The 25,952-nt window shown below is 42.9% G+C and overlaps 1 protein-coding gene across 7 annotated transcripts in view; it reads left to right on the top strand.

Moving 5' to 3' along the window:
* herc1 (HECT and RLD domain containing E3 ubiquitin protein ligase family member 1) overlaps positions 1-25,952 on the top strand; it is a 284,132-nt gene that overhangs the window by 32,340 nt on the left and 225,840 nt on the right. For 6 of the 7 annotated variants that reach the window (XM_070865229.1, XM_070865230.1, XM_070865232.1 and 3 more), the window contains exons 2-5: positions 4,200-5,155; positions 15,913-16,008; positions 21,862-22,056; positions 23,625-23,936. In XM_070865229.1, the coding sequence (XP_070721330.1) occupies positions 4,226-5,155; positions 15,913-16,008; positions 21,862-22,056; positions 23,625-23,936 (1,533 nt within the window). In that variant the 5' untranslated portion in view covers positions 4,200-4,225. The remainder of the gene's footprint in view (positions 1-4,199; positions 5,156-15,912; positions 16,009-21,861; positions 22,057-23,624; positions 23,937-25,952) is intronic. The other variant, XM_070865234.1, reaches the window with a different exon arrangement.

The following is a 25,952-nucleotide window of genomic DNA, read 5'->3' as shown; positions in this document are numbered from 1 at the left end:
AAACCCCATTTCCTTATTCTCTCATATTATACAAGCAATTGTTGTTCAAAGTTACTCCAGTACGGTTTCAAACAGCAGCTTTTAATATCTTTTTGGTATTAAGTTCAGCAATTCTATTAACTCCTATTTGATGTAGAAATTCTCTGAAATGTATATAGTTTTGTTTAAACAACGTGCCATATCTTCCAAGCAAAGCAACCAGTATTTACATTATTTATATTGGAGCCTGGTACAGCTGGAGAGAGTACACATGAAATCTGAGAATTCTCCCAGTGTTGCTGGTTCTGCCATGTACGATGAAGACTTTCCACTCCACTGTCATAGAATCATAGAAATTTACAGCACGGAAGGAGGCAATTTCGACCCATCATGTCCATGTCGGCCAACAAAGAGCTATCCAGCCTAATCCCACTTTCCAGATCTTGGTCTGTAACCCTGCAGGTTACGGCACTTCAAACTTCTAAAAAAATTTTTAATTTGCTGATTTTCAAATTATAGTTAACATCAATCTACTGAAAGAGAGAGTTGCATTTATATAGCACTTTTCACAACCACCAGATGTCTCGAAGCGCTTTACAGCCAATGAAGTACTTTTGGAGTGTAGTCACTGTTGTAATGTGGGAAACGCAGCAGCCAACTTGCGCACAGCAAGCTCCCACAAACAGCAATGTGATAATGACCAGATAATCTGTTTGTAATGTTGATTGAGGGATAAATATTGGCCAGGGCACTGGGGATAACTCCCCTGCTCTTCTTTACAAAAGTTCCATAGGATCTTTTACATCCAGCTGAGCGGGCAGAAGGAGCTTTGGTTTAATGTCTCATCTGAAAGATGGCACCTCCGACAGTGCAGCACTCCCTCAGTGCACCGCACCGCACTGCACTGGAGTGTCCGCCTAGATTTATGTGCTCAAGTCTCTGGAATGGGGCTTGAACCCACAATCTTCTGACTGAGCCAGGATAAATGGGTAATTTTCAGGTTGGCTACAGGGATCAGCTCAATCTATATTTATGACTTGGATGAAGGGACCGAGTGCATTGTAGCCAAATTTTCTGCCTATACAAAGATAGGTGGCAAAGCAAGTTGTGAGGAGGACATAGTCTGCAATAGAAAAGCAAAATATTATTTAAATGGAGAGAGACTACAGAATGCTGTGGTACAGTGGGATCTGGGAGTCCTTGTACATGAGACACAAAGTTAGCATCCCTTTTTTGCAATGGGGATGGAGTATAAAAGTAGGGAAGTCTTGCTACAACTGTACAGGGTTTTGGTGAGACCACACAGAGTACTGCCTACAGTTTTGGTCTCCTTATTTAAGGAGGGATATACTTGCATTGGAGGCAGTTCAGAGAAGGTTCGCGAGGTTGATTCTTGGGATGAAGGGGTTGCCTTATGAAGAAAGGTTGGGTCTTTACTCATTGGAATTTAGAAGAATGAGAGGTGATCTTATTGAAACATACAAGATTGTGAGGCGGCATAACAGGATAGATGCTGAGGATTTTTCTCCTCATAACAGGATAGATGCTGAGGATTTTTCTCCTCGTCGTGGAATCTAGAACTAGGGGGCATAGTTTCAGAATAAGGGGTCCTTCCTTTTAAGATGTAGAAATTTCTTCTGAGAGTCGTAAATCTTTGGAATTCTCTACCACAGAGAGCTGTGGAAGCTGGGTCATAGAATATATGCAAGGCTGAGATGGACAGATTTTTGAACTATAGGAGAGTCAAGGGTTGTGGGGAACAGGCAGGAAAGTGGAGTTGAGGCCAAGATCCGATCAGCCATGATCTTATTGAATGGCAGAGCAGGCTCGAGGGCCTTGCTGCTGCTCCTAGTTCTGATATGTTCTTGGGAGGAAGAAACTTTTAAGCAAAAGCAGCTTAACAGATCTGCTCGTATTGTACAAGTTCATAGCATGCCTGCATTCATCACTCCTCAAAGTCTCACACTTGACAAGTGTTACACTTGGAAATGTACATCAAGTGGTGCACTTGACTGGCTGAAATAACATTTTTATGAAATACTGAATCACAATTGAACAGGTACATAGCATAGTGAGCAGGAACAAAACTTTCAAAAACTACCAAACAATTAGCAAAGCTGCCAATAGATTTTAAAAGGAAGTGGAACCAATTAAATTACTCCGCATACTTATGGAAAATCCTTTTGGGAGCTATCTTAGACTCAATAAATTTAGAAACTTATTACTGAAAATAAAGTTTGTAACCTAATGGATATAAAAAAGACCAAACTTACAGAAAAAAAAGTTCCAAAATTTATAAGAAAATTATTAACTTAATTGCATAGTAGCCTGCATTCGTATTTAAATTGTATCGCAACACCCTTTTAATCAGATGCCTCTGAGAAACCTAGAGCTTGAGTTCATGAGCCATCTTAATTATTTCTCAGCTGAAGCGACATAACTGGGACTGCTCCAACTGGTTTTCTGATTGGCAGCGAGACTGATCACTTGCAGAACATGCCATGACTTGCTGCTTGTGAATGGTGTTGGTGAAAGGGCTACTTTATTACTTTGATACCTGGAAAATAAGAATGCCTTTGCCCATTGCAAGTAGATAAATTCAAAAAAATGCAGTTGTCTCTGAACACATCTCTCTCAAGCTTGTTCCCAAATTCCTTAGTAGAAATTTGTGCCCTTCACCCCCTTGATCTGAAACCTGACATATTTGTGTGCTGTTACAAATCCTTCTGATTAACCTCGGCCATTTATAAGCAGCCACAATTAGTTGAATTTGCCTAGTTTGATAACTTTCCTATAGGCAAATGTCAGCACCATGTATCACAACCATACTCCAAACAGACCATCAGCAATGCTGTAGAAGATCCACCAGCGGTTTATTAAATGTGACTTAAAAGATTTTTTAGAAATTGGCTCCTTATTAACATCTTGCTTTTGTTCTTTTGCATTCATGGGTTGGGGGGTGGAGAGGTAAGAAATGACTCCCGACTAACTACACTGATGGAGAGTGTTATGTCTTGAATAAAGCAATGTGACTGAGTACTGTAGACGTGAGTAAGTGTGACCTTAGACTCTTTGTTCTAACTCCAGAGTACTGGTACAGCATGGGAGGTCAGCTTATATACAGTGCTCCCAAGGGATGCTGGGATCCCTTGGGACTCCAACAGATATGCCCTCTGGTGGCGGTAGAATGCTGGTTACATAGGGTTACATACATAACAGAGAGTACTTAACTCTTAGCCATGAGACAAAAATTTACATTCTAATTTTAACAAATCAAACTTTACATTACCCTGAAGGATATTGGCTGCTATTGACATCATTACCATTCTGGAGAGTTCGGTATATACTTCCCTTCGGTTTACAATGGTATGGGTGAGATTAGTAGCTTGCTCCATGGAGGATTAAAGTAAGAATCCATATATCCACCATTATGGCATAGCATGATTGTCCTTGTACATACCATACTGGCACATAATCGGTTTATAATGGCAAGCAGCTACTTTGCAATTCTAAAGTTACACAGTTGGATGAGCTGCTAAGTCTTGGATTGACCAAGCTGATGCCACCAGTGCTATTCATGACCCATTGCTATCTTCTACTGAGTTTTAAAAACATTGGAGCATGCTTCTCTGCCCATTTGTTCTATGTTGAGCACAAAAATCTAAGCTGACACTCCAGTGCAGTGCTGAGGGAGTGCTGCACTATTGGAGGTGCCGTCTTTCAGATGAGACGTTAAACCAGGCACTGTCTGTCCCCTCAGGTGGACGTAAAAGATTTCATGGCACTATTTCGAAGACAAGCAGGAGAGTTATCCCCAGTGTCCTGGCCAATATTTATCCCTCAATCAACATAACAAACAGTTTATCTGGTCATTATCACATTGCTGTTTGTGGAAGCTTGCTGTGCGCAAATTGGCTGCGGCATTTCCCATATTACAACAGTGACTACACTTCAAAAGTACTTCATTGGCTGTAAAACACTTTGAGACATTTGGTGGTCGTGAAAGGCGCTATATAAATGTAAATCTTTCCTTTAGTTTTGATTTTGTTTCACCAGCTCCTCGTTGACAGAGCATACTTGGTATGTTTATAGGTTTCTACAAAGTGTAGAGAAAGGACAAGGACCTTCAAAAATGTCAGTATACCTGTACAAGGAACAGTTGACTCTGATCTGCCAAGCAGTTAACCCATATTTTAATGGTTTTCCTTTTTATGTTATAGGACTAATGGCACTAAAGTGATCAGTCATGGCTCTAATGATTCCACCAGTGAAGCTAAAATGGTTAGAGCATCTCAACAGCTCCTGGATTACAGAGGACAGTGAGTCCATTGCCACAAGAGAAGGTGTTTCTGTTTTGTATGGTAAGCTAGTTAGCAGTAAAGAGGTGGTACCATTGCCACAGCAGGTGCTCTGCCTTAAGGGACCCCAGTTACCTGACTTTGAACGTGAGTCCCTCTCTAGCGATGAACAGGAACACTATCTGGATGCTCTCCTTAGTAGCCAGCTGGCTCTGGCAAAGATGGTTTGCTCAGATTCTCCATTTGCAGCAGCCCTTCGGAAGCGCTTGCTGGTGTTGCAGCGTGTTTTTTATGCTCTTTCCAACAAATACCATGACAAAGGTAAAGTCAAACAGCAGCAGCATTCCCCTGAAAGCAGTTCTGGATCAACAGACATCCACTCTGTTAGTGAACGTCCAAGATCTAGTACAGATGCTCTGATTGAGATGGGGGTTCGGACTGGACTTAGCTTATTGTTTGCACTATTACGACAGAGCTGGATGGTGCCTTCCACCGTACCAGGATTGAACCTCTGCAATGATGTTATCCATACAGCAATCGATGTCATCAGCTCATTGCCACCGTTATCTTTAGCAAATGAAAGTAAAATTCCAGCAATGGGACTGGACTGCTTATCCCAAGTGACAACATTCCTAAAAGGAGTCACGATGCCAAACTCTGGAGCAGATATTTTGGGGCGAAGACTGGCTTCAGAGTTGTTGCTTGGACTTGCAGCCCAACGTGGTTCACTACGGTACCTCCTGGAATGGATCGAAATGGCGTTGGCTGCATCGGCTGTAGTTACCACCATGGAAAAAACAAAACTGTCCATGAGTCGAGAAGGCATGATCAGCTATGACTGCTTCATGAACATTCTTATGCAGATGAGACGATCTTTGGTATGTATCTGGAATCTAATTTATAATGCCCCACATCAGAGAATTCTGATCTATTTGCTTCCTCCAAATTTAACCATTTGATAATTTACAACATTTTTGATTCTTTAAACTTGCGAAATTCCACTTTTCATGAAGAAATTGTGTATAACTTTTTTTTTTACTTGACTTGGAGGATTGCATTGACTTGAATATTGTGCTTCCTGCAAGGTCAGTTTTGCGGTACAGTTGATGAGCCAGTTAGAATGAATGTACAATAATGCTCTGAGCCATTTAAGATTTAAACAAAGCATGTGACCTGTATAAAAGCTGCATAGTATGCAAATCCAGCTGTGGAGTGCCCAATATCGTCTGGGAATGGAGCAGCTGATACAAACAAGATGCCTGCAGATTTTGATGGGCATCACCAGGAAGCAACTTCTTTGGGTGCAGGGGCACCTCACCATAATCAGGAAGGTATGCCAGGTAAAGGAGGAAGTCACAGAGATGATCACTGTGGTGCAGCTTATTTGCCCAGTGTGGCAGGAAGTGCTCAGGTAAGCCAATAAATATGAAATATTGGGACAAGCTATAAATGGACATGGTAGAAAGTTGCAGCTAACAAAGCAGCTTTACAAAGAAAACTGCCACAAGGTGACCATGAGATGGGATTCAGAGATACTTGCACAGATCAGACCAGTGGTATTAGTGAGGACTTGGCTTCCATCAATAACACAAGTGCAGTGGCACAGGAGGAGGCAATTGGTTCTCAGTCTTATGCCATCATGTACCTCTGCATAAGTTATAGGAAATACCGCTACAAGGTTGTAGCCCCATTCCAACCCACTTCTACCATCACCATGAATGCAATACAGGGTCAGTAGCATCCGAAGATCCTGAGCTATTGGAATCCCAAGAAGTTCGTGAGAAGACGCTGGAAACAGCCATTGTACTAATTCCATTCATTAAGCAATTGGGAATAGGCTGCAAAGCGGACCTGCATTAATATAGATGCAAGACAAAATCACAACCGCACAATATGTTGAATGCACGTGCGACTAGACAAATAAAAACAATACAGTTTGGTTATAGATTGCAGAAAGTCACCTTAATACTCTCCTCAAAGAAGGCCAATAACATTAAGAATCATCGCACAGCATACATTTCTGTCAGACTAAACCTGGGTATGATAAAGGAAATGGGTGTAAATTAGCATTTATAGGATTGCTTGTGCACTCCAAATGTATGCTCCTAGTCTCTTGATCTGTCCTGCATGGCACCTTTCAGCCATGCTCTTCTAAGATACCTGAATTGGGTGGAGGAGTCGTCTATCACGGTTGCAGCAGATAATTAGGTCCCCAGGAGGTACAACAACTTGTATTTATGTAACGTAGTAAAATATTCCAAGGCACTTCACGAGAGTGTTATAAGACAAAAAATAATTAAAATTTGACACTGAGCCACATAAGAAATTATGGCAGATGACCAAAAGCTTGGTCAAAGAGGTAAGTTTTAAGGAGAAAGAGAGGGGGAGAGGTTTAGGCAGGGAGTTAGAGCTTGGGGCCCAGGCAATAGAAGGCACGGCCACCGATGGTTGAGTGATTATAATCAGGAATGCTCAAGATGGCAGAACTTGAGGAGCGCAGATATCTTGGGGGGGGGGGGGGGGGGGGGGGGGGTTTATGAGGCTGAATGAGTTTAGAGATAGGGAAGGGAAAGGCCATGGAAGGATTGGTAAACCAGGATGAGAATTTTGAAATCGAGGTATTGCTTAACCGGAAGCCAATGTAAGTCAGCGAGCACAGGGGTGATGGGGGAGCAGGACTTGGTGCAAGTTAGGACATGGGCTGCCAAGTTTTGGATGTTTACATAGAAACGTAGAAACATAGAAAATAGGTGAAGGAGTAGGCCATTCGCCCCCTCGAGCCTGCACCACCATTCAATACGATCATGGCTGATCATTCACCTCAGCATCCCTTTCCTGCTTTCTCTCCATACCCCTTGATCCCTTTAGCCATAAGGGCCATATCTAACTCCCTCTTGATGCCAGTTCGTTCGATATATTCAACAACTCTCTGCGGTACAGAATTCCAGAGGTTAACAACTCTGAGTGAAAAAGTTTCTCCTCATCTCGGTCCTAAATGGCCTACCCCTTTTCCTTAGACTGTGTTCCCTGGTTCTAGACTTCCCCAACATCGAGAACATTCTTCCTGCATCTAACCTGTCCAGTCCCGTCAGAATTTTATGTTTCTGAGATCTCCTCTCATTCTTGTAAGTTCCAGTGAATACAGGCCCAGTTGATCCAGTCTCTCCTCATATGTCAGTCCCGTCATCCTGGGAATCAGTCTGGAGAACCTTCGCTGCACTCCCTCGATAGCAACCACATCCTTCCTCGGTTAGGAGACCAAAACTGAACACAATATTCCAGGTGAGGCCTCACCAAGGCCCTGTACAACTGCAGTAAGACCTCCCTGCTCCTATACTCTCATCCCCTAGCTATGAAGGGCAACATGCCATTTGCCGCCTTCACCGCCTGCTGTACCTGCAGGCCAACTTTCAATGACTGATGTACCATGACACCCAGGTCTCATTGCATCTCCCCTTTTCCTAATCTGTTGCCATTCAGATAATATTCTGCCTTCATGTTTTTGCCACCAAAGTGAATAACCTCACATTTATCCACATTATACTGCATCTGCCATGCATTTGCCCACTCACTTAACCTGTCCAAGTCACCCTGCAGCCTCTTAGCATCCTCCTCACAGCTCACACTGCCACCCAGTTTAGTGTCGTCTGCAAACTTGGAGATATTTCACTCAATTCCTTCATCTAACTCATTGATGTATATTGTAAATAGCTGGGGTCCCAGCACTGAGCCCTGCGGCACACCACTAGTCACTACCTGCCATTCTGAAAAGGACCTGTTTATTCCCACTCTTTGCTTCTTGTCTGCCAACCAGTTCTCTATCCACGTCAATACATTACCCCCAATACCATGTGCTTTAATTTTTCACACTTATCTCTTGTGTGGGACATTGTCAAAAGCCTTTTGAACGTCCAAAAACACCACATTCACTGGTTCTCCCTTATCCACCCTACTAGTTACATCCTCATGAAATTCTAGAAGATTTGTCAAGCATGATTTCCCTTTCATAAATCCATGCTGACTTGGACCGATCCTGTCACTGCTTTCCAAACGCGCTTCTATTACATCGTTAATAATTGATTCCAACATTTTCCCCACGACTGATGTCAGGCTAACTGGTCTATAATTCCCCGTTTTCTCTCCCTCCCCTTTTTTTTTTCCTACCCTCCATGGGTAGATTGTGGTAGGCCAGCCAGGAGTGCGTAGCAGTAGTCAAATCTAGAGGTAACAAAGGCATGGATGAGGGTTTCATCAGCAGATGAGCTGAGGCAAGGGCAGAGACGGGCGATGTTAGAGATGGAAATAGACTCTCATAGTTATGCTGTGGATATATGGCCGGAAGGTCATTTCCGGGTCAAATATGATGCCTAGGTCGATTGAGTCGGTGGCTAGGGAATGCAGTTTATGGCGGGGACCAAAGATAATGGCTTCGATGTTCCCAATATTTAATTGAAGAAAATTTCTGCTCCTCCAGTAATGGATGTCGGATAAGTAGTCTGACAATTTAGAGACCGTGGAGGGGTCAAGTGAAATGGTGGTGCAGTTGTTCACGACATACAAGCTGATCTAGATCTATCTCCTGTGGATATGTAGTGATCTTGTAGTATAGAAATTGACTGCCATGGTGAATTGTGCTGGCTAGTGCAATTTGGATGGCAGAGATCAGTGAGTCTCTCACTCTAAGCCTGATCTTCCTCAAGCACATATCTTTCCTGATGCCGAGGTAGCTCACTCCATTGTGGTTCATCTGTTATCACCCGTTGGGTACTGTTCAACAGAATCATAGAAATTTACAGCAAGGAAGGAGGCCATTTCGGCCTATTGTGTCTGCGCTGGCCGACAAACAACCATCCATCCAAATCCTACTTTCCAGCTCTTAGTCCGTAGTCCATCTCCTATGTAATCTAACCACTACCACTTCCTCCAATGTTTAATATAAACTCTCCTGCACCTATGCTGTTGTGCACACAGCTACTGTCCATGCATAATATTTGTGTTTGTTCTGTTCCTCTTGGTTATCTCCACTGCTCTGGCACCAAGGGACAGTGTGCAGATGCGAAATAGGAGGGGGCCAAGGCTAGATCCTTGGGGGACATGAGGTAACGATGCAGGAGTGGGAAGAGAAGCCATTTATGGTGCTTTTCTGGCTACGATTAGATAGATAAGAATGGAGTGTTATAAGACAAAAAAATAAATTAAAAGTTCAGGCCCACCCAGTTGGACGATGGTGGAGAGGCGTTGGAGGAGGATGGAGCGGTCAACCGTGTGAAAGGCTGAAGACAGGTCGAGAAGGACGAGGAGGGATAGTTTACCTTTGTCACAGTCACTTGTGACTTTGATGAGAGACATTTCAGTACTGTGGCAAGGGAGTTCTGGGAAAGATGGGCATGGATTTGGGAGACGACAACACGTTCAAGGTCTTTGGAGAGGAAAGGGAGGTTGGAGATGGGGTGGTAGTTAGCAAGCAAAGTGGGGTCAAGGGTTTTTTTGAGGAGAGGGGTGATAACGGCAAATTTTAAGGAGAGGGGGACAGTACCCGAGGAGAGAGAACCGTTAACAATGTCAGTTAACATGGATCCAGAAAAGGAAGTTGGATGGTCAGCAATATGGTAGGAGTAGGGTCAAGGGAGCAGGAAGTGGATCTTATGGGCAAGATGAGTATGGAACATAAGAAATAGGAGCAGGAGTAGGTCATTTGGCCCCTTGAGCCTGCTCCACCATTCAATAAGATCATGGCTGATCTGATCATGGACTCAGTTCCACTTCCCTGCCCGCTCCCCATAACCGTTATCGCTCAAAAATCTGTCTATCTCCTTGAAATGTATTCAATGACCCAGCCTCCACAGCTCTCTGGTGCAGAGAATTCCATAGATTTACAACCTTCTGAGAGAAGAAATTCCTCCTCATCTCAGTCTCAGAATAAGGGGCCGCCCATTTAAAACTATGTCCCTGAGTTTTAGTTTCCCCTGAGTGGAAACATCCTCTCTGCATCCACCTTGTCAAGCCCCCTCATTATCTTGTATGTTTCAATAAGATCACCTCTCATTCTTCTGAACGCCAATGTGTATAAGCCCAACTTACACAACCTATCCTCATAAGTCAACCCCCTCATCTCCGGAATCAACCTAGTGAACCTTCTCTGAACAGCCTCCAATGCAAGTATATTCTTCCTTTAAATATGGAGCCCAAAACTGTATGCAGTACTCCAGGTGTGGCCTCACCAATACCCTGTACAGTTGTAGCAGGACTTCCCTACTTTTATACTCTATCCCCCTTGCAATAAAGGCTAACATTCCATTTGCCTTCCTGATTACTTGCTGTACCTACAAACTACCTTTTTATGTTTCATACACAAGGACCTCCGGGTCTCTCTGTACTGAAGCACTTTACAATTTTTCTCCATTTAAATTATAATTTGCTTTTCTATTTCTGCCAAAGTGGATAACCTCACATTTTCCCACATTATACTCCATCTGCCAAATTTTTGACCACTCACATAGCCTGTCTATATCCTTTTGCAGATTTTTTGTGTCCTTCTCACAATTTGCTTTCCCACCCATCTTTGTATCATCAGCAAATTTGGCTACATTACACTCTGTCTCTTCACCCAAGTCATTAATATAGATTGTAAATAGTTGAGGCCCCAGCACTGATCCCTGCGGCACCCTACTGGTCACTGTTTGCCAACCAGAAAATGACCTATTTATCCCGACACTCCATTTTTTTTCCTGTTAGCCAATCCCCTATCCATGCTAATATATTACCCCCAACCCAGTGAGCTTTTATCTTGTGCAGTAACCTCTTATGTGGCACCTTATCGAATGCCTTTTGGAAATCCAAATACACCACATCCACTGGTTCACCCTTATCCACCCTGCTAGTTACATTCTCAAAGAATTCCAGTAAATTTGTCAAACATGATTTCCCTTTCATAAAACCATGCTCACTCTGATTGATTGAATCATGCTTTCCCAAATGTCCTGCTACTGCTTCCTTAATAATGGACTCCAGCATTTTCCCATCGACAGATGTTAGGCTAACTGGTCTATAGTTTCCTGCTTTCTGTCTGCCTCCTTTTTTAAATAAGAGCCTTCTATTTGTGTTTTTCCAATCCACTGTGACCTCCCCAGAAAACAGCAAATGTTGGTAGATTATAACCAATGCATCCACTATCTCTGCAACCACTTCTTTTAAGACCCTAGGATGTAAGGCATCAGGTCCAGGTGACTTGTCTGCCTTTAGGCCCATTATTTTACTTAGTACTACAGAAAAAAAAATCGAAGAGCAAATTATTATTTAAATGGAGAAAGATTGCAAAGTGCCACAGTACAGCGGGACCTGGGGGTACTTGTGCATGAAACACTAAAGGATAGTATGCAGGTACAGCAAGTGATCAGGAAGGCCAATGGTATCTTGGCCTTTATTGCAAGGGGAATAGAGTATAAAAGCAAGGAAGTCTTGCTACAGCTATATATTGGTGAGGCCACCCCTGGCATACTGCGTGCAGTTTTGGTTTCTATATTTGTGAAAGGATATACTTGCTTTGGAGGCAGTTCAAAGAAGGTTCACTAGGTTGATTCCGGGGATGAGGGGGATGACTTATGAGGAAAGGTTGAGGAGGTTGGGCCTCTACTCATTGGAATTCAGAAGAATGAGAGGTGATCTTATCGAAACGTATAAGATAATGAGGGGGCTTGACAAGGTGGCTGCAGAGAGGATGTTTCCACTGATGAGGGAGACTAGAACTAGAGGGCATGATCTTGGAATAAGGGGCCGCCATTTAAAACCAATGAGAAATTTCTTAGGGTTGTAAATCTGTGGAATTCGCTGCCTCAGAAAGCTGTGAAAGCAGGGACATTGAATAAATTTAAGACAGAAATAGACCGTTTCATAAACAATAAAGGGATAAGGGGTTATGGGGAACGGTTGGGGAAGTGGAGATGAGTCCATGGTCAGATCACCCATGATACTGAGGCTCGAGGGGCTGTATGGCCTACTCCTGTTCCTATTTCTTATGTTCTTATTAGTGATTGCATTAAGTTCCTCTCTACCTATAGCCCCTTGATTATCCACTATTGGGATGTTTTTAGTATCTTCTACCGTGAAGACCGATACAAAATATTTGTTCAACATCTCTGCCATTTCCCTGTTCTCCATTATTAATTCCCCAGTCTCATTCTCCAGGGGACCAAGATTTACTTTAGCCACTCTTTTCCTTATGTACCTGTCGAAACTCCTACTATCTGTTTTTATATTTTGTGCTAGTTTGCTTTCATCATCTATTTTCCCTCTCTCTATCATTTGTTTGGAGTGGTCAAGGGAAATTAGAGAGAAACTGGAGAAAGATTGAGGTCAAGGCTAGCCCATTCAATCTTCTTTACCCTTCCAGGAAATAAGACGCGTGTGAGAGTGAAAATTTTGAGGACTTGCTGGGAAATGTCCATTCACGTGCATGACTTTTCACGGGTCGTTGCGTAGCACTTGTGCAGAGTAATGACTTTCCTTGTTAAAAGTTTCCACTGGCACCTGGTAAAGGTGCACAAATGGTTGTGTACAGTTTGTTATTCTCTGTACTCTGGGGAGGGCACGGTTGTGGAAAATGTGCATCTGACAACTCCGTGGTGAAGTATAGACAGGTGTTTGAGGCAAATTAGGAAGCTGTCTATTTTTAATACAGTAGTTCACGGCATGTTAGCTGATCCTAGATCTGTCTCCTGTGGGTATGTAGTGGAGAAGTTGACTCCTTGGTGATTTGAATGGTGAATTGTGCTGGTTAGTGCAGTTTGGATGGCAGATCCTCCTCCAGCTCGGATCTTTTCTGATGCCTAGGTAGCTCACTCCATTGTGATACATCTGTTATCACCCGTTGGGTACAGTTCCATGGGGCCCAAGTTTGGAGGTGCGCCGACTTTCTACACTAAAAATGGCGCCAAAAACTTAACTAGGTATTCTCCCCAGTCTGCTGTGTGTCCTGGGGGGGGGGGGAGGAGTATTGTGAATGGTAACTTTTATGTGTAGGAAGAGAAGGAGATCACATTAATTTCAAGTGATGAGTCAGGAAATTTAAAGTTGCAATCCTGTGTTTTCTTTGCATCTAAAATTTTAGTCATTAAATCATGTCAATATATATTTGAATTTTAAAATAAATATTTTAATATACAGCTGCTTTAACTACCTTTTAATATTAACACTTAAATAATTTGAACAACCTGTCGATTTAAAAAAAAAAAAAAATCCCCCCCCCCCCCCCCCCCTTTCTAAATCCCAATCCCAAAGCGGGAAACCTTCAACTGCAGGCCCGCCCGGTAAGGCGGCTGAATCCGACCTCATCGGACTTCCAGAAACGGAGATGTTGACTCTCCCGGCTATGGCTGGCCTCAACCTTCAGCCCTGGTCGCCTCTGTCTCTCCAGCGACTTCTGGTTAATGATTTATCCAGCCTGGCACTTAGTTTTTCCAGCGACCAAGTCTCGACTTTTAGTTAATGATTTGACCCGCCCCCAGGGTTGAACTCTGGTGTGTCAGCCAATCTCCGAACTCCTTTCAGGGCTAAATGGAATTGTATGTGGTCCCTCACACCTCTGCCAAATTTCAGGCTGCCGTTTTTAAAGTACGACCAAAAACCTGAAAAATGAGCAAAAAGGGGAAAAAATTCCCGCCTGAAAAGGGTTGAAAGTGGGTGTGGCAACAGCCCTGGTCGGTCTCTGCAGACCGTAGTTTCTTCTGCTCTTTCGTAAGGAAAGAAGAGGGTACAATGTTTAAACTTATCGCTGACAAATCTTTCAGCCTTGTATTTTTTATTATTCAATGCTTATTTTTGTGCTTTGTTTAGTGCTTGGTGCTTTAAATGTACCTACCTGTGCTGATTTCTTAGCTCACCGCAAGGTTTTTCTGTGCGGCCACAAGTGGCCACATACGCTGGCCTAAGTTAGTTTGGAGTAACTTTTAGCTGTCTAAACTTGCTTAAATGGCCAAATGGACGTAGCTGGCTGGTAATACCCTCTTTTGGAAAAAAAAAACTTTAAAAAAAACTAAAAAAAACTTACTCACTTACACTGGAGCAAATTAAATGGGCAGAATTGCGATTTTTAAGATACTGCCAAAAAAATCAAGTTGCTCCAAAAAAAATGGAGCAACTCCTGGGCAAACTTGGACCCAAGGAATCATCGAAATTTACAGTATGGAAGGAGGCCATTTCGGCCCGTCGAGTCCGCGCCAGCCGACAAAAAACCATCCCGCCGGATCCCACTTTCCATCTCTTGATCCGTAGCCCATCTCCTATGTCATCTTGCCATGACCACTTCCTCCAATGTTTATTAGTACATACCCTGTAACTATGCTGTTCACACAACTACTGTCAGAGCATAATATTTGTGTGTTCTGTTTCTCTTGGTTATCTCCACTGCTCTGGCACCAGCTTTCATTGTGGTGTTTATAGATGGGCAATCCAAAGTTGTAGAGTTTTGCCTTTAATCGTGTTTTAACGACACAAACAAGTGGTGCAACTTACCCTGTTTTGTTATTCTGGCGGTAAAGGAGGAAAGAATTTTTAGAATTGAAATGGCCTAGTTTACTGTTATTTTTCCTCTGCCTGCACTCTGCCATCAATTTCCACTGGGCGCCCGTTTTTCGCGCCTAAAACGGCGCCGGAAAAAAAACCTCTGGATTCTGGAGCGCCCTGCAGCTCCTTATCTGTTTGGCGCGGGGCGGAGCCTACACTCGCGCCGATTTTGTATGTGGGAGGGGGCGGGTACTATTTAAATTAGTTTTTTTTCCTGCCGGCAACGCTGCGCGTTGGAGCGTCTGCACACGCGCAGTGTGAAGGAAACATTGGCACTCGGCCATTTTTGTAGTTCTTTGTAGCTGTTTAATTTTTGAATATTTTTTAATAAAAGCACATTGCCATCAGCACTTGCAGCCTTCTCACTGTCTCCCCACCCCCCCCCCCCCCACCCCGCGGGAAAGAACGGGCGCCTCCTTCCCCCACCCCCGCGGGAAGAACGGGCGCCTCAGGCTGACTGCAGCATTCTCCGTGCCTGAAGCACTTTCACACAGGTAGGAAGATGGTTTATTTAATCTTTTCTTTGCTTATAAATGTTTATTCAGGTTGGATTTATTTGTAGAAGTATAAATAAGGATTTATTGTAGAATTTAATGATTTCCCCTCCCCCCCCCACCTCGTTCTGGACGCCTTTTTTTTTAATGTGTAGAACAGGTTTTTTCAGTTCTACAAAAATCTTCACTTGCTCCATTCTAAGTTAGTTTGGAGTACATTTTCATTGTGGAAACTTTGAAATCAGGTGTCAGTGGCTGGACACGCCCCCTTTTGAAGAAAAAATTCTGTTCCAAAGTAAAACTGTTCTACCTGACTAGAACTGCAGAAAAAAAAATGTGGAGAATTGCGTTTTCTAAGATAGTCCGTTCTCCACCAGTTGCTCCTAAAAATCAGGCGCAAATCATGTGGAAACTTGGGCCCTAAGAGTGTATGGTTGTGATTTTCTTCCTGCTGATATTTCCCTTCTGGGACGAGTGCCTTGATCTCTTGTGGCCACTTTTGATTTGTTGTTCAGGCACCAGCTATGTTAACTTTTATTTGACAAATTTTGAATTCATTTTGCAAACTTTGATCTTCCCAGGGTTCATCAGCAGATAGGAGTCAGTGGCGAGAACCCACTAGGACACCCGATGGCCTGTGCTCATTATATGAGGCGGCTCTGTGTCTCTTTGAAGAGGTATGTAAGAAATCGCTATTGTGCAGTATGTTGGTTTGATTATTTTCATAGGTTTATTTTTTGAAATTAACTCACTATTTTATTAAACATTGTGCAATGCTTCAAGTAGTACTCATTGTTCAGGTAAAAAGCTAATTCCATTTTATACAGCACCTTACCATGTCCTGGGGACATGCCGAAACACTACACATCCATTGAATTACTATTGAAGTGTAGACACTGTTTTATATAGAATCATAAAGCACAGCAGGTCTCCAGTCGTCCCCTTGCCACTGGATAAAGACCTAGCTCTGTCAAGCCCGTGTGATGGCTGGTGTGCAACATAGAAACATAGAAAATAGGTGCAGGAGTAGGCTATTCGGCCCTTCTAGCCTGCACCGCCATTCAATGAGTTCATGGCTGAACATTCAACTTCAGTACCCCATTCCTGCTTTCTCGCCATATCCCTTGATCCCCCTAGTAGTAAGGACCTCATCTAACTCCTTTTTGAATATATTTAGTGAATTGGCCTCAACAACTTTCTGTGGTAGAGAATTCCACAGGTTCACCACTCTCTGGGTGAAGAAGTTCCTCCGCATCTCGGTCCTAAATGGCTTACCCCTTATCCTTAGACTGTGACCTCTGGTTCTGGACTTCCCCAACATTGGGAACATTCTTCCTGCATCTAACCTGTCTAACCCCGTCAGAATTTTAAATGTTTCTATGAGGTCCCCTCTCATTCTTCTGAACTCCAGTGAATACAAGCCCAGTTGATCCAGTCTTTCTTGATAGGTCAGTCCCGCCATCCCGGGAATCAGTCTGGTGAACCTTCGCTGCACTCCCTCAATAGCAAGAATGTCCTTCCTCAGGTTAGGAGACCAAAACTGTACACAATACTCCAGGTGTGGCCTCACCAATGCCCTGTACAACTGTAGCAACACCTCCCTGCCCCTGTACTCAAATCCCCTTGCTATGAAGGCCAACATGCCATTTGCTTTCTTAACCGCCTGCTGCACCTGCATGCCAACCTTCAATGACTGATGTACCATGACACCCAGGTCTCTTTGCACCTCCCCTTTTCCTAATCTGTCACCATTCAGATAATAGTCTGTCTCTCTGTTTTTACCACCAAAGTGGATAACCTCACATTTATCCACATTATACTTCATCTGCCATGCATTTGCCCACTCACCTAACCTATCCAAGTCGCTCTGCAGCCTCACAGCATCCTCCTCGCAGCTCACACTGCCACCCAACTTAGTGTCATCTGCAAATTTGGAGATACTACATTTAATCCCCTCATCTAAATCATTAATGTACAGTGTAAACAGCTGGGGCCCCAGCACAGAACCTTGCGGTACCCCACTAGTCACTGCCTGCCATTCTGAAAAGTACCCATTTACTCCTACTCTTTGCTTCCTGTCTGACAACTAGTTCTCAATCCATGTCAGTACACTACCCCCAATCCCATGTGCTCTAACTTTGCACATCAATCTCTTGTGTGGGACCTTGTCGAAAGCCTTCTGAAAGTCCAAATATACCACATCAACTGGTTCTCCCTTATCCACTCTACTGGAAACATCCTCAAAAAATTCCAGAAGATTTGTCGAGCATGATTTCCCTTTCACAAATCCATGCTGACTTGGACCTTTCATGTCACCTCTTTCCAAATGCACTGCTATGACATCCTTAATAATTGATTCCATCATTTTACCCACTACCGATGTCAGGCTGACCGGTCTATAATTCCCTGTTTTCTCTCTCCCTCCTTTTTTAAAAAGTGGGGTTACATTGGCTACCCTCCACTCCATAGGAACTGATCCAGAGTCAATGGAATGTTGGAAAATGACTGTCAACGCATCCACTATTTCCAAGGCCACCTCCTAAAGTACTCTGGGATGCAGTCCATCAGGCACTGGGGATTTATCGGCCTTCAATCCCATCAATTTCCCCAACACAATTTCCCGGCTAATAAGGATTTCCCTCAGTTCTTCCTCCTTACTAGACCCCCCGACCCCTTTTATAACCGGAAGGTTGTTCATGTCCTCCTTCGTGAATACCGAACCAAAGTACTTGTTCAATTGGTCCGCCATTTCTTTGTTCCCCGTTATGACTTCCCCTGATTCTGACTGCAGGGGACCTACGTTTGTCTTTACTAACCTTTTTCTCTTTACATATCTATAGAAACTTTTGCAATCCGTCTTAATGTTCCCTGCAAGCTTCTTCTCATACTCCATTTTCCCTGCCCTAATCAAACCCTTTGTCCTCCTCTGCTGAGTTCTAAATTTCTCCCAGTCCCCAGGTTCGCTGCTATTTCTGGCCAATTTGTATGCCACTTCCTTGGCTTTAATACTATCCCTGATTTCCCTTGATAGCCACGGTTGAGCCACCTTCCCTTTTTTATTTCTATGCCAGACAGGAATGTACAATTGTTGTAGTTCATCCATGCGGTCTCTAAATGTCTGCCATTGCCCATCCACAGTCAACCCCTTAAGTATCATTCGCCAATCCATCCCAGCCAATTCACGCCTCATACCTTCAAAGTTGGCCTTCTTTAAGTTCTGGACCATGGTCTCTGAATTAACTGTTTCATTCTCCATCCCAATGCATAATTCCACCATATTATGGTCACTCTTCCCAAGGGGCCTCGCACAACGAGATTGCTAATTAATCCTCTCTCATTACATAACACCCAGTCTAAGATGGCCTCCCCCCTAGTTGGTTCCTCGACATATTGGTCTAAAAAACCATCCCTTATGCACTCCAGAAAATCCTCCTCCACCGTATTGCTTCCAGTTTGGTTAGCCCAATCTATGTGCATATTAAAGTCACCCATTATAACTGCTGCACCTTTATTGCACGCACCCCTAATTTCCTGTTTGATGCCCTCCCCAACATCACTACTACTGTTTGGAGGTCTGTACACAACTCCCACTAACGTTTTTTGCCCTTTGGTGTTCTGCAGCTCTACCCATATAGATTCCACATCATCCAAGCTAATGTCCTTCCTAACTATTGCCTTAATCTCCTCCTTAACCAGCAATGCTACCCCACCTCCTTTTCCTTTTATTCTATCCTTCCTGAATGTTGAATACCCCTGGATGTTGAGTTCCCAGCCCTGCTCATCCTGGAGCCACGTCTCCGTAATCCCAATCACATCATATTTGTTAACGTCTATTTGCACAGTTAATTCATCCACCTTATTGCGGATACTCTTTGCATTAAGACACAAAGCCTTTAGGCTTGTTTTTTTAACACCCTCTGTCCTTTTAGAATTTTGCTATACAATAGCCCTTTTTGTTCTTTGCTTTGGGTTTCTCTGCCCTCCACTTTTCCTCATCTCCTTTCTGTCTTTTGTTTTTGCCTCCTTTTTGTTTCCCTCTATCTCCCTGCATTGGTTCCCATCCCCCTGCCATATTAGTTTAACTCCTCCCCAACAGCACTAGCAAACACTCTCCCGAGGACATTGGTTCCGATTCTGCCCAGGTGCAGACCGTCCGGATTGTACTGGTCCCACCTCCCCCAGAACCGGTTCCAATGCCCCAGGAATTTGAATCCCTCCCTGCTGCACCATTGCTCAAGCCACGTATTCATCAACGGTCACCACAGGTTAAAAAAATCCACGCACAGGCATCTTCCACCCTTCAATTGGAGTTCAGGACCTGGAACATCGGTTCCTTCATTGAAATTCATGTGGAAGCAAATCATCCTTGTTTGAGGGACCGCCTATGATGATAATCATAGAATGATTATAACAACATGGAAGAAGGCCATTCGGCCCGTCGAGCCCGTGCCGACTCTCGGCTAGTCCCAGTCCCCCGCCCTTTTCCCTGTAGCCCTGCACATTTTTTCTTTTCAAATACTTCTGCAACTTCTGTTCGAAAGATAAGATTGAGTCTGCCTTCACTATCCTTTCAGGCAGTGCATCCAAGAATCCAACCACTCGCTGCGTGAAAAAGCTGCTTTTTTTTTAACATCGCCTTTGGTTCTTTTGCCACTCACCTTGAATCTATGTCCTCTGGTTCTCGACTCTGCTGCCAATGGGAACAGTTTCTCTCTATCTACTCTGTCCAGACCGCTCATGATTTTGAACACCTCGATCAAATCTCCTCTCGACCTTCTCTGCTCCAAGGAGAATAACACCAGCGTCTCCAGTCTATTAACGTAACTGAAGTCCCTCATTCCTGGAATCATTCTCGTAAATCTTTTCTGCACCCTCTCTAAGGCCTTCACATCCTTCCTAAAGTGTGGTGCCAAGACATGGACACACTACTCCAGCTGAGGTCGAACCAGTGTTCTATACAGGTTCTTAATAATTTCCACACTTTTTTGTGCTCTATATCTATATATATTTATGAAACCCAGGATCCCGTAAGAATTTTTAACTGTGTTCTCAACCTGCCCCGTCATTTTCAACAATTTGTGCACGTATACCCCCAGGTCTCTCGGTTCGGTGCACCCATTTTAGGATTACACCATTTAGTTAATATGTCCTCTCCTCATTCTTTCTATCAAAATGTATCACTTCACACTTGGAAATAAAATATAAGTAATTGTTAAGAGTAAGTATGTGTGTTTCTACTAACGAGGTTAACCATGTGTTTCTTTGTTGGATAATTTGGAGTATATAGAATCATAGAAATTTACAGCACGAAAGAAGGCGTGTCCACGCCGGTCTTGTAGGTTACAGCACTTCTTTGCACATCCAGATACTTTTTAAATGTAGTGAGGGTTCTGCCTCTACCACCCTTTCAGGAAGTGAGTGGCAGACCCCCACCACTCTCTGGGTGAAAACATTTTCCCTCAAATTCCCTCTAAACCTACCAATTACTTTAAATTACTTTAAACCCCCTGGCTGTTGACCCCTCTGCTTAGGGAAATAAGTCCTTCCTATCAGCTCATAATTGGCCCCTCATAATTGTACACCCCTCAGTAAGATCTCCACTCTGCCTTCTCTGTTCCAAAGAAAACAAACCCAGCCTATCTAATCTTTCCTCATAGCTAAAATTTCCCAGTCCAGGCAACATCCTTGTAAATCTCCTCTGTATCCTCTCTAGTGCAATCATATCTTTCCTGTAATGTGACCAGAACTGCACGCAGTACTCTAGCTGTGGCCTAACTAGTATTTTATACTGTTCAAACTCTTGTATTCTATGCCTCAGCTAATAAAGGCAAGTATTCTGTATACCTTCTTAACCACCTTTTCTACCTGGCCTGCTACCTTCAGGGACCATGCACTCCTAGGTCCCTTTGTTCCTCTGCATTTTTCAGTGTCCTGCCATTTAATGTCTATTCCCTTGCCTTGTTAGGCCTCCCCAAATGCATTACCTCACACTTCTCTGTATTGAATTCCATTTGCCACTGTTCTGCCCACCTGACCAGTTCATTGATATCTTCCTGCAGTATATAGCTTTCTTCATTATCAATCAGTTTTTGTATTATCCGCAAACTTCTTAATCATACCACCTACATTCAAGTCTAAATCGTTGATGTATACCACAAAAAACAAGGGACCCAGTACTGAGCCCTGCGGAACCCCACTGGAAACATCCTTCCAGTCACAAAAACATCCATCAACCATTATCTTTTGCTTCCTGCCTCAGCCAATTTTAGATCCAACTTGCCACTTTGCTCTGGATCCCATGAGCTTTTACTTTTGTGACCAGTCTGCCATGTGAGACCTTATCAAAAGCCTTGCTAAAATCCATATACACTACATCAAACGCACTACCCTCATCGACCCTCCTTGTTACCACCTCAAAAAATTCAATCAAGTTAGTCAGACATGATCTTCCCTTAACAAATCCATGCTGACTGTCCTTGATTAATCCGTAAAGCTTGACACTGCTGATTTTCCTTGACTTTGGTTCATAGGTTTGTCGAATGGCTTCTGACTACTCCAGGACATGTGCAAGCCCTGACAGTTTGCAGAGTGGAGATGCTCCCATGGTGTCCGAAACATGTGAAGTGTATGTTTGGGGTAGTAACAGCAGTCATCAGCTAGTTGAGGGAACACAGGAAAAAATTCTGCAGCCAAAATTGGCTTCAAGTTTTGCTGACGCTCAGACTGTAAGTAGAATATTTTTATCTTTTCTATTCTCTGCTTTCTCAACTTATAAATATTTTAGAATGATCGGTGGACTTTGTAAAACTGTGATGGAACTGTAGCAGCTGGCTTGATCTAGCTTCTGTTTTACTACACGGATCAGTGGATTTTAACCATTCTGCAAATATTTCCGTGGTTTAGAATATTGTCTGGAGGAAAATGCACTCATTTGTATGAACAAATATTTTACAAGCTAATAAGATTTTGTACATTTGATTTTAACTACTTCAAACGTTTTGTGGCAACAAGGCTATTACACACAGTGGTAACGTTCCAGGGAAAGATTTATTCTGTCCCTTACTAAAATGTATTATTCAATGTCTGTACGTGTTGACTTTAATAAAAACGAACTATAGTGATTATGATAGGTTATGGATGCATGTGTTCAAAAGAGATTAATGTGTTGAATATGGTGCTTGTAACATATAGAATGTTTCTTATTGCAGACAACTTTCATTTGCATGGGAAATTTCATTGTATAGGAGAAAGAGTATATTTTTTTATATTTACTAATTTGAATATTTGTCCTTCATAGCAATATTTTCGTATTGCTGACCAAATATTTTAGTACTGTTGTTGAGCGGATGCATAGAATGCTAAGAACTGGTTTTGGTAGTAGCAACAATATGGGAGAAATGTTGGCAATGGGAAGGACAACAAAATAAATTGCCAACTGTAGGTGAACAGCTTGAGAGTGAGTTATTCACAGGTAGGAAGAGGCTGGTGAGAATTGTAATGTTGATTTTAAATGGACGGATGAGAGAGAGAAACACACACATTGAGCTAATCGTGATCTTCAAATATATAAAATGGAATACTAGAACAGATTTGTGTTTCTTCATGATTTTGACAGCGTGCAATGGCGGATGTTGCCCTGCGAGGGAGCTTCTATTTAAGTGGATTTGCAGAACGCTGATTTAAATGGAAGCTCTGCAAATCCATTTAATAGTAGAGGCGCAGTATTCTATTTTCACACTGACCAATAAAACATTCAGGTGAAATAATTAAATCCCAAAACATAGTTTTGTGGTTAATGTATAGTTAACTCTCATTTACATATCAAGGCAATAGATAAAACAACAACTCCGATGTGCAGGACCTTGGACGAACAGGATGAAAAAGAAGGACTTGCATTTATATAGCGTTTTTCATGACCTCAGGATTTCCCAAAGTGCTTTAAGTGAGAAGTGTAAATACAAAATGGAAAGAAAACAGTTTCTTATTTGAACAATTAACTTTTTTTTTTAGGGTTCAAGGAAGACCAGTATTTTTTGTGTTAAGTTTGCCTAAATATATTACCAGTTTACCATAGAATCGGGTGTCTATTTATAGAAGAGTAATTTTGTGCCTGGTGAATATGATTGGTTAACTTTGCACTAGATGCTTGTGACCTGATTTCTTGTTTAGCCAGCTCTGCCTTTTTGATAAATGATTACATCCAGTGGGTTCTAAGTCTTGTACCTTTTAAATCCAATGTGTATATTGTGATTTTTGCCATTCTTCATGGATTGTCTTTTTCTTTCCCACTTAGATTGAAGCTGGACAGTATTGCACATTTGTCATTTCATCTGATGGATCAGTTAGAGCCTGTGGCAAAGGCAGTTATGGGAGGCTTGGTCTAGGTGATTCAAATAACCAATCAACCTTGAAAAAGCTGACCTTTGAACCACATCGAGCTATCAAAAAAATCTCCTCCTCAAAAGGTTCTGATGGTCATACTCTAGCATTTACTACAGAGGGAGAAGTCTTCAGCTGGGGTGATGGTGACTATGGAAAACTTGGGCATGGAAACAGTTCGACACAGAAATACCCCAAACTTATTCAGGGACCTTTGCAAGGCAAAGTAAGTGCTTTATGAATTTAGATTCTGTTACGAATTTTAATGTTACATAGAAACATAGAAAACAGATGCAGAATTAGGCCATTCGGCCTTTCGAGCCTGCACCATCATTCAATAAGATCATGGTTGATCATTCACCTCCGTACCCCTTTCATGCTTTCTCTCCATACCCCTTGATCCCTTTAGCCATAAGGGCCATATCTAACTCCCTCTTGAATATATCCAACGAACTGGCATCAACAACTCTCTGCGGTAGAGAATTCCACAGGTTAACAACTCTCTGAGTGAAGAAGTTTCTCCTCATCACAGTCTAAGGATAGGGGTAAGCCATTTAGGACTGTGTCCCCTGGTTCTGGACTTCCCCAACATCGGGAACATTCTTCCTGCATCTAACCTGTCCAGTCCTGTCAGAATTTTATGTTTCTATGAGATCCCCTCTCATCTTTCTAAACTCCAGTGAATACAGACCCAGTCGATCCTCATATGTCAGTCCTGCCATCCCAGGAATCAGTCTGGTGAACCTTCGCTGCGCTCCCTCAATAGCAAGAATGTCCTTCCTCCGATTAGGAGACCAAAACTGGACACAATATTCCAGGTGAGGCCTCACCAAGGCCCTGTACAACTGCAGTAAGACGTCCCTGCTCCTATACTCAAATCTCCTAGCTATGAAGGCCAACATACCATTTGCCGCCTTCACCGACTGCTGTACCTGCATGCCAACTTTCAATGACTGATGTACCATGACACCCAGGTCTCGTTGCACCTCCCCTTTTCCTAATCTGCCGCTATTCAGATAATATTCTGCCTTTGTGTTTTTGCCCCCAAAGTGAATAACCTCACATTTATCCACATTATACTGCATCTGCCATGCATTTGCGCACTCACCTAACCTGTCCAAGTCACCCTGCAGCCTCTTAGCATCCTCCTCACAGCTCACACCGCCACCTAGCATTGTGTCATCTGCAAACTTGGAGATATTACACTCAATTCCTTCATCTAAATCATTGATGTATACTGTAAAGAGCTGGGGTCCCAGCAATGAGCCCTGCGGCACCCCACTAGTCACTGCCTGCCATTCTGAAAAGGACCCGTTTATCCCGACTTTCTGCTTCCTGTCTGCCAACCAGTTCTCTATCCACATCAGTACATTACCCCCAATGTTTTAATTTTGCACACCAATCTCTTGTGTGGGACCTTGTCAAAAGTCTTTTGAAAGTCCAAATACACCACATCCACTGGTTCTCCCTTATCCACTCTACTAGTTACATTCTAGAAGATTTGTCAAGCATGATTTTCCTTTCATAAACCCATGCTGACTTGAACCGATCCTGTTACTGCTTTCCAAATGTGCTGCTATTTCATCTTTAATAATTGATTCCAACATTTTCCCCACTACTGATGTCAGTCTAACCGGTCTATAATTACCTGTTTTCTCTCTCCCTCTTTTTTTTAAAAAGTGGTGTTACATTAGCTACCCTCCAGTCCATAGGCTGATCCAGAGTCGATAGACTGTTGGAAAATGATCACCAATGCATCCACTATTTCTAGGGCCACTTCCTTAAGTACTCTGGGATGCAGACTTTCAGGCTCTGGGGATTTATCGGCCTTCAATCCCATCAATTCCCCTAACACAATTTCCCGACTAATAAGGATTTCAATCAGTTCCTCCTTCTCACTAGACCTTCGGTCCCCTAGTATTTCCGGAAGGTTATTTGTGTCTTCCTTAGTGAAGACAGAACCAAAGTATTGTTCAACTTTTGTTTCTTTGTTCCCCATTATAAATTCACCTGATTCTGACTGCAAGGGACCGACATTTGCCTTCATTAATCTTTTTCTCCTCACATGATTCTTGATGGGAAAATCCACATGTGCCCTTTTATCGTTTCATATTTCCAAAAAGAACTGATTCAACATAATTTTTTCTCAAACCTTATAGTGGCTGAAATTGGACAGAGCTGTAATAAATCTTAGTAATAATAAATCAAAGTGAAATACTAGTGCTGGTGACTGCTTGAGTTG

The sequence above is a fragment of the Pristiophorus japonicus genome, chromosome 21 (genome assembly GCF_044704955.1).
Source record: "Pristiophorus japonicus isolate sPriJap1 chromosome 21, sPriJap1.hap1, whole genome shotgun sequence".
Lineage (NCBI taxonomy): Eukaryota > Metazoa > Chordata > Chondrichthyes > Pristiophoridae > Pristiophorus > Pristiophorus japonicus.
The sequence above is the reverse complement of the archived record's forward strand: the minus strand, read 5'-3'. Positions and strand labels throughout refer to the sequence as shown.